The sequence below is a fragment of the Myxocyprinus asiaticus genome, chromosome 32, assembly GCF_019703515.2.
Source record: "Myxocyprinus asiaticus isolate MX2 ecotype Aquarium Trade chromosome 32, UBuf_Myxa_2, whole genome shotgun sequence".
Classification (NCBI taxonomy): Eukaryota; Metazoa; Chordata; class Actinopteri; order Cypriniformes; family Catostomidae; genus Myxocyprinus; species Myxocyprinus asiaticus.
The window spans coordinates 40,750,771-40,768,380 of NC_059375.1; the positions used below are offsets into that span (position 1 = coordinate 40,750,771).

The window sequence follows — 17,610 nt, forward strand, 5'->3', positions numbered from 1 at the left end:
CAAACTTCTAGGCTGTTCTACATCATTTTGTAGTATAAGGCCACATCCTAACCCATTTTTGTTTGAAAGCACAATCATTTTGCAGTTCACACTAGAACAGTGTTTTCCTGGAGCATTTCGAAAACGGATATTCACACTAATACAATATGCATTCATTTTGCTTAGTTTATGCCTCTCATCCACACTGAACAGCATAATTCTCCACCAAAGGCAGAGCGTTTTGAAAACGGTTTCCATTACCGCACACTTTGGAAAACGATGATGTTAGGAAACTATAAATTAGTGTGGATACTGTAGGTGTAGATGTGGCCTTCTACGGGATAGGTCAACCCAAAAATGAAAAGTGTGCCATAAACAACAAACTAATTAAGAAACAACCTGCAATTTAAGTCATTTTGCAATGAAAATCTTCCGTTGCAATGTTCATGAGCGCTAGAAGCTCGTAACTGTGAAAGAGCTTCTCTCACACAAATAGCATGGACTACTTTAATACGGAGTATGTGATTTTCACGAAACCTGTCAATAAAACGTCCAGGTCATTTTTAACCACAAATTAATATGGTTAAAAAAAAAAAAAAAATAATATATATATATATATATATATATATATATATATATATATATATATATATATATAGCATTCTGAGATGATATTCTCCTCACCACAATTGTACAGAGCGGTTATCTGAGTTACCGTAGACACTGTCAGTTCAAACCAGTCTGACCATTCTCTGTTGACCTCTCTCATCAACAAGGCATTTCCATCCGCAGAACTGCCGCTCACTGGAAGATTTTATTTTATTTATTTTTTGGCACCATTCTGAATAAATTCTAGAGACTGTTGTGCATGAAAATCCCAGGAGATCAGCAATTACAGAAATACTCAAAACAGCCCATCTGGCAACAACAATCATGTCATGCTCCAAATCAATGAGATCACATTTTTTCCCCATTCTGATGGTTGATGTGAACATTAACTGAAGTTCCTGACCCGTATCTGAATGATTTTATTCACTGCTGCCACACAGATTGGCTGATTAGATAATCGCATGGATGATTGTTGGTGCCAGATGGGCTGGTTTGAGTATTTCTGTAACTGCTGATCTCCTGGGATTTTCACACACAACAGTCTCTAGAATTTACTCAGAATGGTGCCAAAACAAAAAAACACAATTTTAGGCAGGTGGTTTTAATGTTGTGACTGATCGATATATATATATATATATATACACACAGGTGCATCTCAAATTAGAATGTCGTGGAAAAGTTCATTTATTTCAGTAATTCAACTCAAATTGTGAAACTCGCGTATTAAATAAATTCAATGCACACAGGCTGAAGTAGTTTAAGTCTTTGGTTCTTTTAATTGTGATGATTTTGGCTCACATTTAACAAAAACCCACCAATTCACCATCTCAAAAAATTAGAATACATCATAAGACCAATAAAAAAAACATTTTTAGTGAATTGTTGGCCTTCTGGAAAGTATGTTCATTTACTGTATATGTACTCAATACTTGGTAGGGGCTCCTTTTGCTTTAATTACTGCCTCAATTCGGCGTGGCATGGAGGTGATCAGTTTGTGGCACTGCTGAGGTGGTATGGAAGCCCAGGTTTCTTTGACAGTGGCCTTCAGCTCATCTGCATTTTTTGGTCTCTTGTTTCTCATTTTCCTCTTGACAATACCCCATAGATTCTCTATGGGGTTCAGGTCTGGTGAGTTTGTTGGCCAGTCAAGCACACCAACACCATGGTCATTTAACCAACTTTTGGTGCTTTTGGCAGTGTGGGCAGGTGCCAAATCCTGCTGGAAAATGAAATCAGCATCTTTAAAAGCTGGTCAGCAGAAGGAAGCATGAAGTGCTCCAAAATTTCATTGGTAAACGGGTGCAGTGACTTTGGTTTTCAAAAAACACAATGGACCAACACCAGCAGATGACATTGCACCCCAAATCATCACAGACTGTGGAAACTTAACACTGGACTTCAAGCAACTTGGGCTATGAGCTTCTCCACCCTTCCTCCAGACTCTAGGACCTTGGTTTCCAAATGAAATACAAAACTTGCTCTCATCTGAAAAGAGGACTTTGGACCACTGGGCAACAGTCCAGTTCTTCTTCTCCTTAGCCCAGGTAAGACGCCTCTGACGTTGTCTGTGGTTCAGGAGTGGCTTAACAAGAGGAATACGACAACTGTAGCCAAATTCCTTGACATGTCTGTGTGTGGTGGCTCTTGATGCCTTGACCCCAGCCTCAGTCCATTCCTTGTGAAGTTCACCCAAATTCTTGAATCGATTTTGCTTGACAATCCTCATAAGGCTGCGGTTCTCTCGGTTGGTTGTGCATCTTTTTCTTCCACACTTTTTCCTTCCACTCAACTTTCTGTTAACATGCTTGGATACAGCACTCTGTGCACAGCCAGCTTCTTTGGCAATGAATGTTTGTGGCTTACCCTCCTTGTGAAGGGTGTCAATGATTGTCTTCTGGACAACTGTCAGATCAGCAGTCTTCCCCATGATTGTGTAGCCTAGTGAACCAAACTGAGAGACCATTTTGAAGGCTCAGGAAACCTTTGCAGGTGTTTTGAGTTGATTAGCTGATTGGCATGTCACCATATTCTAATTTGTTGAGATAGTGAATTGGTGGGTTTTTGTTAAATGTGAGCCAAAATCATCACAATTAAAAGAACCAAAGACTTAAACTACTTCAGTCTGTGTGCATTGAATTTATTTAATACACGAGTTTCACAATTTGAGTTGAATTACTGAAATAAATGAACTTTTCCACGACATTCTAATTTATTGAGATGCACCTATATATATATATATATATATATATATATATATATATATATATATATATATATATATACACACACACACACACACACACACACACAGGGGTGGCCAAAGGTTTGGAATAATGTACAGATTTTGGCTTTGGAAGGTAATTGGTTATTTAATTCACCAAAGTTGCATTCAACTGATCACAAAGTATAGTCAAGACATTACTGATGTAAAAAACAGCACCATCACTATTTGAAAAAGTCATTTTTGATCAAATCTAGACAGGCCCCATTTCCAGCAGCCATCACTCCAACACCTTATCCTCGAGTAATCATGCTAAATTGCTAATTTGGTACTAGAACAATCACTTGCCATTATATCAAACACAGCTGAAAGCTATTTGGTTCATTAAATGAAGCTTAACGTTGTCTTTGTGTTTGTTTTTGAGTCGCCACAGTATGCAATAGACTGGCGTGTCTTAAGGTCAATATTAGGTCAAAAATGGCAAAAAAGAAACAGTTTTCTCTAGAAACTCGTCAGTCAATCATTGTTTTGAGGAATGAAGGCTATACAATGCTTCAAACTGACAAAAAACTGAATATTTCATACAAAGGTGTACACTACAGTCTTCAAAGACAAAGGACAACTGACTCTAACAAGGACAGAAAGAGATGTGGAAGGCCAGATGTACAACTAAACAAGAGGATAAGTACATCAGAGTCTCTAGTTTGAGAAATAGACGCCTCACATGTCCTCAGCTGACAGCTTCATTGAATTCTACCCGCTCAACACCAGTTTCATGTACAACAGTAAAGAGAAGACTCAGGGGTGCAGGCCTTATGGGAAGAATTGCAAAGAAAAAGCCACTTTTGAAACAGAAAAACAAAAAGAAAAGGTTCGAGTGGGCAAAGAAACACAGACATTGGACAACAGATCATTGGAAAAGAGTGTTATGGATCTTAACCCCATTGAGCTTTTGTGGGATCAGCTAGACTGTAAGGTGCGTGAGAAGTGCCCGACAAGACAGTCACATTTATGGCAAGTGCTACAGGAAGTGTGGGGTGAAATGTCATCTGAGTATCTGGACAAACTGACAGCTAGAATGACAAGGATCTGTAAAGCTGTCATTGCTGCACGTGGAGGATTTTTCGATGAGAACACTTTGAAGTAGTTTAAGAAGTTCTTTTTCAATTTTAATAGTATTTTTTCATGTTATTAATATATATATATATATATATATATATATATATATATATATATATATATATATATATATATATATATATATAATAATGCCACTTGAATAAAAGTAGCAATTTCTTTCCATAAGAGCAAAATCTGTACGTTATTCAAACTTTTGGCTGCCAGTGTATATATATTGCATGAATAAAATGAATCCTACTTAAACCCTTTAAGCACTGAGGGTCTTTTTAAAGATTTCTTGTTTCAATGGCATACCTAAAATTAAAGGCTTACAACTTACCAAAAAAAAAAAAAAAAAAAAAAAAAAGGTCTCATTTTAAAGAAAACTTTTCAGTTTTTTTAAAGATATGGATTATGATAAATTCTGAGACTCTCAGCCTAAGAAACTGCTGACAAATCAAATAATTATTTTTCTGATTTGACATTATATACCTTAGTGTAAATAAGGTGGATCTGAATACTGCTTTTGTTTTTTTCCCCCAATCATGTCACCTGTATCTGAGTAACATTTTGCGTTGATACGACAAAGCAATCAAAAGTCATATGTAATTAGAATGAACGATCCCCTCTGCCCATATTTGGACGACTTCCACCTCTGGTTGCAGCGATCTGAGTCCTAATATGATTGGTTTAGTGCTCCATGACGCTGAACAATGTACTACATAATTTCCGATGAAATCATCTGATCCAGGAAAACGAATGTGTTTTTAGCCAGATAGCACATTATGTGCTGAGTGCGCACTGTGCTTCGCATGGATTATATAATGATCTATGCATCCGATTGTATTGTGTAAGGACTCGTTTTAAAGATAATCGCCTCCTTTAAGTAATGGTATGTGATATTGTATGTTATGTTTATTTTTGAAGTTATAAGTGAAAACGTGTCATATAAGCAACCCCTGTTAACATGTATGTCAAAGACATATACTTAGCTATTACTCGCTGTATTTTTGTCTGTGAATAAAACAAATAGGTTGGTTGTATTTTAATCTTTGAGAGCTTTCCCTTTCCAACGACATATGACACATGGCTATTAGATCAGTTTGTCGTTTTTACCGACTGAAATAAAATGTGCAGTGCATGATTATTAATAAATTAGCAAAACGGAAGAGATTTGTCTGCAAATTTCAAAGCGCTTGTTCAGTTTTGGTCATAATGCCTACAATCACTGTAAAGTACAGCTTCTAAGCTTTAAAACGATACTTATTTTGTGTTGGTCAAGACCAGTCATTAATATTTTGATAATTACTTTTTTCTTGACTAGCCAATTTATCATTACCACAATGCCTCCGGACATATTAACTTGACTATTCCCATTGTTTTCAGTGGAATTTCTCATTATCGTAACAGTCATGTCTTTAGAGTATGACAGTTAAAGAAGTTGCAGCTGTACAATGATTTCAATATCAAAATCATTGAAAATGAAAGGCTGTTCAAAAGGAGAACTACTATGACGCATAAATACTTTTCAATTTAAATAATTTATAGAATTTTTTTCATGTCGAGGTAATGAATAAAATCATAACGACCTTTTTCTGCTTTGCGGTAATGAGAATTGGGGGGTTAAAATGTGTGTAACTGTCATGACTCTAAAAACAGGCTTAATTTTATGCAGGCAAGATATAACTTCTTATTTGTTCATTTTCATTTGAGTAGAGTGGGATCAGGACACTTCCTTTAATGGCATCATCAACTGCCATTGCACTGAAAAGATGGGCCGAGATATTGCAATCTGACAATTTTGTGACAGAGTAAAAAGGCTTTGTGTTACAATGATTTTACTTCAGCTAAGGGGGTTTCAGGCACAACTGTACATTATATCTTACTTATTATTATGCTAGTAAAGTTTTCTCTATTCTGAAAGACAGAATGTGTAGAGAGAGAGAGAGAGAGAGAGAGAGAGAGAGAGAGAGAGAGAGCGAGAGAGAGAGAGAGAGAGAGAGAGAAAGGGACGTGTCAGCAGGTTCTCAGGTCAGTATGACACCTGTGGTGAAAAAAATAAAATAAAAGAACAACAGGGTGATGAAAGGGTGATGAGGAGATGAAAGCTGAGGGTATAGCTCTGATAAAGAAAAAAAAAATGTCTCACTCAAAGTAGCACAACAGGGAGTAAAGAGTGCCGAAGAACCAAGATACAGCAGCTGAACAGACTTTCAGAGACACAGTGTCCTGAATACATTAGCACATTGTATGATAAAAGCTCTGAAAAATGCCAACTCAGTAATTTGAGGATTTTAGAACATGAACTGTAATCAGAGGTTGAAATGATGCCAGTGAGTAAATAAATTAAACTCCATTATTGCTGACAGAGTGTTGAACAAAGTTTGTGTGTGGTTATACATTTAAGGGACATGTAAATAAAAATAAAAAAATATGTAATGATCTATTCACCCAAGAAATCTGAATAGTTTTCTTTTAGCAGAATAGAGCAGAATGTCCAGACTTCCACTCAGAGTCTACTGAAGCCATAAAATAGCATTTCAATAGGACAGAGCAAAATGTAGGTCATTTTTTGGGTCATTGACAAATCAAGCTGTCTGAGATGATAAAAACTAAAAATCTTTTTAAATATATATACACCGATCAGCCACAACATTAAAACCACCTGCCTAATATTGTGTAGGTCCCCCTCGTGCCACCAAAACAGCACCAATCCGCATCTCAGAATAGCAGTCTGAGATGATATTCTTCTCACCACAATTGTACAGAGCGGTTATCTGAGTTACCGTAGACACTGTCAGTTCAAACCAGTCTGACCATTCTCTGTTGACCTCTCTCATCAACAAGGCATTTCCATCGGCAGAACTGCCGCTCACTGGATGTTTTTTTGTTTTTTTTTTTGGCACCATTCAGAGTAAATTCTAGAGACTGTTGTGTGTGAAAATCCCAGGAGATCAGCAGTTACAGAAATACTCAAACCAGCCCATCTGGCACCAACAATCGTCCATGCGATTATCTAATCAGCCAATTGTGTGGCAGCAGTGCAGTGCATAAAATCATGCAGATACGGGTCATGAGCTTCAGTTAATGTTCACATCAACCATCAGAATGGGGAAAAAATGCGATCTCAGTGATTTGGACCGTGGCATGATTGTTGGTGCCAGTTGGGTAACCATCAAGTAAAGTGTATTACAATGCTCCTAAAATACACGTGCGTGTACACAACTTAGCTTAAATTAAGCTAATATCAAGAAGTTCTCTCATAGTTACTCCATTTGACCTTAACAAAATGTGCCTCTTCATAATAATGTCGTTAACACTTTACAATAAGTTTCCATTTGTTAACATTACTTAACATGAACTAACGATGCACAATACTTTTTCTCTATTTATTAATCTTGGTTAATGTTAAATTCAACATACAGTAATACATATTTAAAACCAAATGTTGTATATGTTTCCATTAGTTAATGCGCAATGAACTACTGTAACATGAACTAACAAAGAACAATTTCATTTTTATTAACTAGCATTAACAAAGATTAATAAATGCTTTAATATTGATCATTGTTAAGATTAAATACTAATTTTGTTCAAAAACGAAATAATATATATTTAGACAAAAACTAAAATGTATTTGGACACTTTCAAACTTTATGAAATGTCCTTGTTTCCATAGTTTATTTGCCTTTTCTAAACTCTCCATTTCCGCTGTTCCAGTGTGAATGAGAGGAGTAAACATAGCAAAATCAATGTGATTTCCAACGAAAATGCATTATTGTGGACAATGCCTAAGATGTCTGGTTATGAAGGTGGCTGTAAAACATTTGCTTGGCTATCTTTAAAGCACAGTTGAATTTGTTTTAGATTATTACACATGCTGTTATGGTGCCTTGAAAGGCAGTCTGAAACCAGTTTGCTTCACACAAAACTGTGCCTGTAAAGTCATTGTCTAAAGCTGTCATGGCTTTCGGACACAGCCAAGATGTTTTGAGAATATGGGAGGTTCAGGAATGTGTTTGTGTGTTACTGAAAGATAGTTGCAACCAATGAGCACAAGTGCATGTGCAAGAGGCCGTGTAATTCCAGTGGCTGAAGCATCCAACATGACAGCCAGTGATCTCTCTCAACAATAACGAGCACACGCCACAGGCCAAGACAGACAGCCGATTGGAAGAAATAAGAAGCACTCCTGTCTTCTGTCTCTCACTCAGTCATGCTCTCTCTTTCTCTCTATAGCTTTGTATCGTGATGCAAAACCTGTACATGCAGCTTTCATGAAGACAAAGAGGGCGAGTTATCATCCTGAACATGCATGAAGGAGCTGAAGACCATACCGCTCTGGAGTAATTGTTGAAACATGATCTTTGCATTCAATTATAAATTATCATGTATTTACTATGTGTACACACAGATACATAATGGGGTAAAAGAACTGGGGCTGTTAAGCTCCAAAATGACAAAAAAACCACCATAAAACTGCCATAAAATAACAAAAATACAATAAAGTAGTCCCTATGACTTGTATGCTATATTCCAAGTCTTCTCAAATTATATGATAGCTTTATTTAAGAAACAAATCCAAAATGTATTGACTTACAGACTGATTTGGTTCTCAAGTTCAACTCACTGACTCAATAATCCGGTTGCACCGGTTAACAGCTCACTAAAGGAAATATTTTCATTGAACTACTCAAATTTTGGTCTGTTCCTCACACAAAGTCACCTAATGACCTCAGAAGCCTTGGAATATAGCGTGTGAGTCATATGGACTACTTTCATGATCATTTTATGGTGCTTTTTGGTTATTTTGGAGCTTGACAGACCCAGTTCTCATTATACATTATTTTTATAGAATTTTAGGGAAACCAGAAAATTCTTCAAAAATTCATACATTATGTTCCACGGAACAAAGTCAGTCATACGGTTGAGTTAATAAAATCAGAATTTTCTTTTTTTGTTGAACTATTCTTTTAATCCATTTCTACCGTCACATAAATATACACCATTTTCTGCATTTTAGCGTTTATGTTAGTGCTTCTTGTGAGGGTGTGTATGATAGTATTATGCAGCAATGATGCTTACTTTTGGAAGATTTTTGCCCGTTTGTCACTTGAGAAATTCTCCAACTGCAAAGACTCCTGAGTAAGGAACGCCACAGCGAGGTGGAAGTAGTTATTCCAGAGCTTAGAGAAAGAATGGAGAAGAAAGTCAGGTATTGATGCTTATTTAAACATATACAGTTGAAGCCAGAATTTACATACACCTTGGCCAAATACATTTAAACTCAGTTTTTCACAATTCCTGACATTTAATCATACAAAACACCCCTGTCTTAGGACAGTTAGGATCACTACTTTATTTTAAGAATGTGAAATGTCAGAATAATAGTAGAGAGAATGATTTATGATGCTTCACGGTTGGGATGGTGTTCTTCAGCTTGCCAGCCTCAACCTTTTTCCTCCAAACATAACAGATCTTAAAATAAGATCTTTGTCCCCATGTAGTCTGGCTTTTTTATGGTGGTTTTGGAGCATTGGCTTCTTCCTTGCTGAGCAGCCTTTCAGGTTATGTTGCTATAGGACTCGTTTTACTGTGGATATAGATACTTGTCTACCTGTTTCCTCCAGCATCTTCACAAGGACCTTTGAAGTTGTTCTGGGATTGTTTTGCACTTTTCGCACCAAACTACGTTCATCTCCAGGAGACAGAATGTGTCTCCTTCCTGAACGGCATGATGGCTGCGTGGTCCCAAGGTGTTTATATTTGCATGCTATTGTTTGTACAGATGAACGTGGTACCTTCAGGCATTTAAAAAAAAAAGAAAGAAAAAAAGAAAAAAATATATATATATATATATATATATATATATACATATACATACATATATACATACATACACATACACACACACATATTACCGTTCAATAGTTTAGGGTCACTTATTGTTGTTTTTTTTTCTTTTTTTTCATATTTTAGAATAATAGTAAAGTCATCACAACTATGGAGTAATAGAAATGGAAATATGGTAATTATGTTGTGACTAAAAAAAAACAAAAATAAATCAAAACTGTGTTATATTTTAGCATCTTCAAAGTGGCCACACTTTGCCTAGATTTTGCAGACATGTACTCTTGACATTTTCTCAACAAACTTCTTGAGGTATCACCCTGGGATGCTTTTTTAAACAGTATTGAAGGAGTTCTCATCTATGTTGGGCACTTATTGGCTGCTTTTCTTTATTATTTGGTCCAAGTCATCAATTTCAAAAACTTTTTTTTTATTTTTATTTTTATTTTTTATAATGAAGTAAATTAATATGGTGGCACAATTATATATTTGTCTAATTTCAAACATTTAAGCATAAACCTTCAGATAAAAAGGTTTTTAAGATCATGAGAAACATTTCAGGCAAGTGACCCCAAACTTTTGAATGGTAGTGTGTGTGTGTGTGTGTGTGTGTGTATATATATATATATATATATATATATATATATATATATATATATATATACACACACACACACACACACACTGACATTATAACCCTAATATGCTGTTGGTGCCGCCAAACAGACCTGACACAGCACTGACCCGCTAAGGCATGGACTTTACAAGACCCCTGAAGCTGTCCAGTGGTATCTGGCACCAAGACATTAGCAGCAGATCCTTCAAGTCCTGTAAGTTGCGAGGTGGAGTCGCCGTGGATCGGACTTGTTGGTACAGCACATCCCACAAATGCTCAATTGGATTGAGATCTGGGGAATTTGTAGGTCAGGACAACACCTTGAACTCTTCATCATGTTCCACAAACCATTCCCGAACAATTTGTGCAGTGTTGCAGGGCGCATTTTCCTGCTGAAAGAGGCCACTGCCATCAGGGAATACAATCACCATGAAAGGGTGTATCTGGTCTGCAATGATGTTTAGGTAGGTGGCATGTGTCAAATTGACATCCACATGAATGGCTCCTTCGGCTTGTCATCTTCCCACAGTGCATCCTGGTGCCATCACTTCCGCAGGTAAACGGTGCACACATACACGGCCATCCACATGTAAAAGAAAACTGGACTCATCGGACCGGGTGACATTCTTCCACAGCTCCAAGTTCCAGTTCTGACACTCAAGTGCCCATTGTAGGTGCTTTTGATGGTGGATAAGGGTCATCATGAGCACTCTGACTGTAACAATCATTAAAATATTCTGTGACTTGTGCCACAGTAGACCTTCTGTCAGTTCGGACCAGACAGGATAGCCTTCGTTGCCCTTGCATACTGATGAGCCTTGGCCACCCAACACCATGTCGCTGGTTTGTAGTTTGTCCCTCCTCGGACTACTTTCAGTAGGTACTCACCACTGCTGACCTGGAGCACCCCACAGGCCTTGCCGTTTCAGAGATGCTCTGACTCAGTAGTCTGGCCAAAACAATTTGGCCCTTGTCAAAGTCGCTCAGGTCTTTACTCCTGCCCATTTCTCCTGCATTCAACACGTTGACTACAAGGACTGATTATTGGCTTACCATCTAATCTACATAGACCTTGACATGTGGCCTTGTTAGGAGATGATCAACGCTATTCACTTCACCTGTTAGTGTCATAATGTTATGGCTCATCAGTGTATACTTTATAGTATACGGTATTTTCTAGGGTGAACTGATGACCTTGATAAGAATGTATAAATATGAGCTCCTACCAAGTAACACAAGCAAACTGCTCAGAGAAAAATTGTTTAAACAATTCAAATTATATGCTCTGGAATTGGAGCCAACTAGCCTGTCATTGATTTCTTCTGCTAGAGAGAAATTTAATGATGCTCTTCCCTGCTGGAACTTCCTTCCTTTTTTTTTTTCTCCACTTCCTAAAACTTCACTAATGTTTTTTGCCACTTCCTGTGGCTTAAATTCTCGACCCAACCACACATCCTAGCACAAAAACTGATTGTGTGGAGCAGTGCATGCTTATTCATTACGCACAGCACATATTCTGGGCATAATAAACACAGGAACAGATTTACTGTACAGAGCAAGGGTCTTCACCAGGGGGTGTGCATCATTGCTTTCCTCATTACAAATATTTCCTCAATGAAATCAACAGTAATTTTACAATATATGTATAAAATCGATCACTCACATGAGAGGAAGACTCCATTTCTGTAACTTTATAAAAAAAATGTATTCTGCATTGATAGGGTCTGTCTGTTTTTCTGTCTCTGTCTGTCTTTTTCTTTCTTTTTGGAGGAGGTTTGGCACAGGGATTTGGAAATGTCACTTCATGTCAAAAATGTTGCAGAACCCTGCTGTACATCCCTGCTGAAAAGACCAGCTAAAACCAGCTTAAGCTGGTTGGCTGGTTTTAGCTAGTCGCCCAGCCCAGCAGTTAGCTGGTTTCAGAGGGGGTTTGAACACTTTTTAGCTGAACAGCTAAGACCAGCCTGACCAACTAAGACCAGCCTGGCCAGCTAAGGCCAGCTAAGACCAGCCTGACCATCTAAGACCAGCCTGACCAGCTAAAAAAGGGTTCAAAACCCCTTTAAAACCTGCCTGACAAGATATGACCAGGCTGGGCGACCAGCTAAAACCAGCCAACAAGCTTATGCTGGTTTTAGCTGGACTTTTCAGCAGGGCAGCATTTAATGATTATTTCAATGGCTTTGCAACGTAAACATCGTGAAGTATACATACAATAATATGGCAGCCTACCATCCAAGTTTTTATGGGCATAAAACTCAACACTCAATTTAATACAATATGTAACGGGGGTCCTGGCTCCGTCTCTACTCATCAAGGGGTCCTTGGCCAGAGAATGGAGACTTCACCCGCAAGAAGTGAGCTAGGTGTGGAAGAGATACAGGCAAGCTGCAGTATCTTTTCACATCGCATGAAAACACTCACTTCACCGTCATGTGAATTAGTTTCAAAAGCGAAACTGCACAAGAGAGACCCAGTGTGTGCGCGAAAGGGACTGAACGCAGCTAGAGAAAATACGTTTTGAGATTTTAAAATTCAAAAAATTAAACTTCAGCACTCAATTTGTTTTACAGTTGTGCTCAAAAGTTTGCATACCCTTGAAGAATTGGTAATAAATGTACCATTTTTAAAGAAAACATGAGTGAGCAGGCAAAACACATATCTTTTATTTCTTATGGGATTCATATTCAACTGTAGGTTATAACAGATGGCACAATCATAAAACAAAACATGGCAACAAAGAAAAAAATTAAATGACCCCTGTTCAAAAGTCTGCATGCCCTTAGTTCTTAATACTGTGCATTGCCGGGGCCTGGGTAGCTCTGTGGTAAAGACGCTGGCTACCACCCCTGGAGTTCGCTTGTTCGAATGCCAAGGCGTGCTGAGTGACTCCAGCCTGTTGCTAGGGATGGTAGAGTCACATGGGGTAACCTCCTCGTGGTCGCTATAATGTGGTTCGTTCTCGGAGGGGTGCATGGTGTTGTGCGTGGATGCCGCGGTGGATGGCGTGAAGCCTCCACATGCGCAATGTCTCAATGGCAACACGCTCAACAAGCCACGTGATAAGATGCATGGGTTGATGGTCTCAGATGCGGAGGCAGCTGGGACTCGTCCTCTGCCACCCGGATTGAGGCGAATAACTACGCGACCACGAGGACTTAAAAGCACATTGGGAATTGGGCATTCCAAATTGGGAGAAAAAGTGGAACAAAATCCCCCCCCCCCAAAAAAAAAATACTGTGTATTGCCCCCTTTAGCATCAATGACAGCGTGCAGTCTTTTGTAATAGTTGTCTATGAGGCCCCAAATTTTTGCAGGTGGTATAGCTGCCTATTCGTCTTGGCAAAATGCCTCCAGGTCATGCAAAGTCTTTGGTCGTCTTGCATGAACCGCACGTTTGAGATCTCCCCGGAGTGGCTCGATGATATTAAGGTCAGGAAACTGTGATGGCCTCTCCAGAACCTTCACCTTTTTCTGCTGTAACCACTGGAGGGTCAACTTGGCCTTGTGCTTAGGGTCATTGTCGTGCTGGAAAGTCCAAGAGTGTCCCATGCGCAGCTTTTGTGCAGACGAATGCAAATTGTCTGCCAGTATTTTCTGATAACATGCTGCATTCATCTTGCCATCAATTTTCACAAGATTCCCAGTGCCTTTAGAGCTCACACACCCCTAAAACATCAGTGAGCCACCACCATGCTTCACAGTGGGGATGGTATTCTTTTCACTATAGGCCTTGTTCACCCCTCTCCAAACATAGTGCTTATGGTTGTGACCATAAAGCTCTATTTTGGTCTCGTCACTCCAAATTACAGTGTGCCAGAAGCTGTGAGGCGTGTCAAGGTGTTGTCGGTCATATTATAACTGGGATTTTTTGTGGCATTGGCGCAGTAAAGGCTTCTTTATGGCAACTCGACCATGCAGCTCATTTTTGTTCAAGTATTGTCGTATTGAGCTCCTTGAAACAACCACACTGTCTTTATCCAGAGCAGCCTGTATTTCTCCTGAGGTTACCAGTGGGTTTTTCTTTGTATCTCGAACAATTCTTGTGGCAGTTGTGGCTGAAATCTTTCTTGGTCTACCTGACCTTGGCTTGGTATCAAGAGATCCCCAAATTTTCCACTTCTTAATAAGTGATTGAACAGTACTGACTGGCATTTTCAAGCCTTTGGATATCTTTTTATATCCTTTTCCATCTTTATAAAGTTCCATTACCTTGTTACGCAGGTCTTTTGACAGTTCTTTTCTGCTCCCCATGGCTCAGTATCTAGCCTGCTCTGTGCATCCACGTGAGAGCTAACAAACTCATTGACTATTTATACACAGACACAAATTGCAATTTAAAAAGCCACAGGTGTGGGAAATTAACCTTTAATTGCCATTTAAACCTGTGTGTGTCTCCTTGTGTGTCTGTAACAAGGCCAAACATTCAAGGGTATGTAAACTTTTGATCAGGGTTATTTGGGTGATTTCTGTTATCATTATGATTTAAAAAGGAGCCAAACAACTATGTGATAATAAATGGCTTCATATGATCACTATCTTTAAATAAAAAAAATTTGCATGATCCGTCATATTTTCAAAATCAATGCCAAAATTTCACAATTTCTTCCAGGTTATGCAAACTTTTGAGCACAACTGTGTATCTGGATGTATAGTGTCTTATAAGCTCAATATGAAATTAATCTGCAAATTTGATCCTATTATTAAAAAAAGTACACTGGAAAACAGCAGAAGATGTTTGCCCAACTTTTAATTACAGCTTGTCCACTGATTTTATGGCATAATTTAAATAATTGATGACTAACCAATTTATTGCAAGTTCTTCGAGACAAAGTAAATATATATTTATGATTATATTGTAATGTTTGTTTTAATGTACCATGATTTATTGCGAATAATCACAGAAAAATGTGTGATTAATTAGTTAAAACATTTAATCGATTCACAGCCCTTAAATATATATATATATATTTATCACACATACGCCGATCAGCCACAACATTAAAACCACCTGCCTAATATTTTGTAGGTCTCTGTGCCGCCAAAACAGTGCCAACCTGCATCTCAGAACAGCATTCTGAGATGATATTCTTCTCACCACAATTGTACCGAGCAGTTATCTGAGTTACCGTAGACTTTGTCGGTTCGAACCAGTCTGGACATTCTCTGTTGACCTCTCTCTAAAACAAGGCAATTCCATCTGCAGAACTGCCACTCACTAGATGTTTTTTGTTTTTTAGTACCATTCTGAATAAATTCTAGAGACTGTTGTGTGTGAAAATCCCAGGAGATCAGCAGTTACAGAAATACTCAAAGCAGCCCGTCTGGCACCAATAATCATCCAAGCGATTATCTAATCAGCCAATCATGTGACAGCAGTGCAGTGCATAAAATCATGCAGATACGGGTCATGAGCTTCAGTTAATGTTCACATCAACCATCAGAATGGCGAAAAAATGTGATCTCAGTGATCTGGACCGTGGCATGATTGTTGGTGCCAGATGGGGTGGTTTGAATATTTCTGTAACTGCTGATCTCCTGGGATTTTCACACACAACAGTCTCTAGAATTTACTCTGAATGGTGCCAAGAAAAAAAAAAAGAAAAGAAAAAAACATCCAGTGAGCGACAGTTCTGCCGATGGAAATGCCTTGTTGATGAGAGAGGTCAACAGAGAATGGTCAGACTGGTTCAAACTGACAAAGTCTACAGTAACTCAGATAACCGCTCTGTACAATTGTGGTGAGAAGAATATCATCTCTGAATGCTATTCTGAGATGCAGTTTGGCGCTGTTTTGGCAGCACGAGGGGGACCTACACAATATTAGGCAGGTGGTTTTAATGTTGTAGCTGATCGTGTGTGTGTGTGTGTGTGTGTGTGTGTGTGTGTGTGTGTGTGTGTGTGTGTGTGTGTATATACATAAGCTTAAAATTGACCTGGACATTTAAAAAATACATTACATGTGCATTTTAATGTGTTTCACATTATCATGAGTAAATTGCATTTAAACCTAAGCAAGTAGATTTTCACTATAACTTCATTTGATACAAATACACCTCAATTCCACTGAATATTAATCTTACCTGCAGCTCAAAGTTGGTTTGGTCGAGGAACTTCTTGTTGAGTACAGCGGCGTACTGATTGATAGCTCGCAAGAACACTCTGAAAGATAAGAGAGAAATTGTCTTAACCGCTGTCCTCTTAATGACACCACAAAACTATCTGACACAAAACATCTTGTTTGCACACTTGAGCAAAAGACTCGTCTCTCTTCAAGAAATATTCCATATTCTGTAATATTCCATTTATCATAGACATATTTACTCTACTAGATTTACTAAACATATAATAAGTGAAGTTGGAGTTTGGACTTTTATTTTTAAAAGCTGATACAGCAATTTATTTTGCTCTCCTAATTATGCACGATTATATGATAAGTTGCATTTTATTATTCACATTTAGCATTGTTTTTTCCCTGCCGTCTGTGACCCGATCTGAACAGACCTGGGACCCATTTTTGGGTCGCGACCCACCAGTGGAGATCCACTGCTTTATCATATTTAAATGAGGTTGTTTGTTCTCAACCACAGTCTGAACAAAATGAGTACCATAAAAACAGCTTGTTAAACACAGAATAATGTCATTAGCATCTTTTCTGACAAGATTCCATGGCCTTGAGACACAGAGAACTAAAGCAACATTCAGCATGCAGGAAATCACATAAACTACAGATGATAAACTTAATCACCAGTCTTTAACTCCGCTACACTGAGAAGATATTAGGAGAATATCAGAGAGACTTAAAAGACGTTTTATCCACTTAGTGCAATAAAGGCTCATCGCTAATACTGTCTTAATCGACCTAGTGAGCTGCAGTGCTATATACTGCCTACTTAGGCAGCATCTTAAAAAATGGTCTATATTAAGTAGACTTTAAGCCTGCTAGCTGTTCTGTTCACAAGCAAAAGTATTATCAAATCGTCATGTGGCAGCGCTTCAGAAATACCAGCTGACACTTTACTTTCCAGCAGTGTCAAAAGTCACCAGTTGAAGAAGACAAGTTTCTTCTTATTAATTTCCAACATGAAAGAATACATTCTGATGTTCAAGTCTGACCCTTCATGTGGTGACATCTCATTAGCATGACTGCATATCAGCAAATAAATTGGAAGTTCGCTTAAAAGGCTCAGGGTGCGTAAACACATCAGAAGCCTTG

The 17,610-nt window shown here is 38.2% G+C and overlaps 1 protein-coding gene across 2 annotated transcripts in view; it reads right to left on the reverse strand.

Moving 5' to 3' along the window:
• Positions 1 to 17,610, reverse strand: part of LOC127423600 (dedicator of cytokinesis protein 1-like) — a 361,421-nt gene that overhangs the window by 82,301 nt on the left and 261,510 nt on the right. For both annotated transcript variants that reach the window (XM_051668049.1, XM_051668050.1), the window contains exons 30-31: positions 16,478 to 16,556; positions 9,014 to 9,114 (exon numbers count right to left, since the gene is read on the reverse strand). In XM_051668049.1, coding sequence (XP_051524009.1) covers positions 9,014 to 9,114; positions 16,478 to 16,556 — 180 coding nt within the window. The remainder of the gene's footprint in view (positions 1 to 9,013; positions 9,115 to 16,477; positions 16,557 to 17,610) is intronic.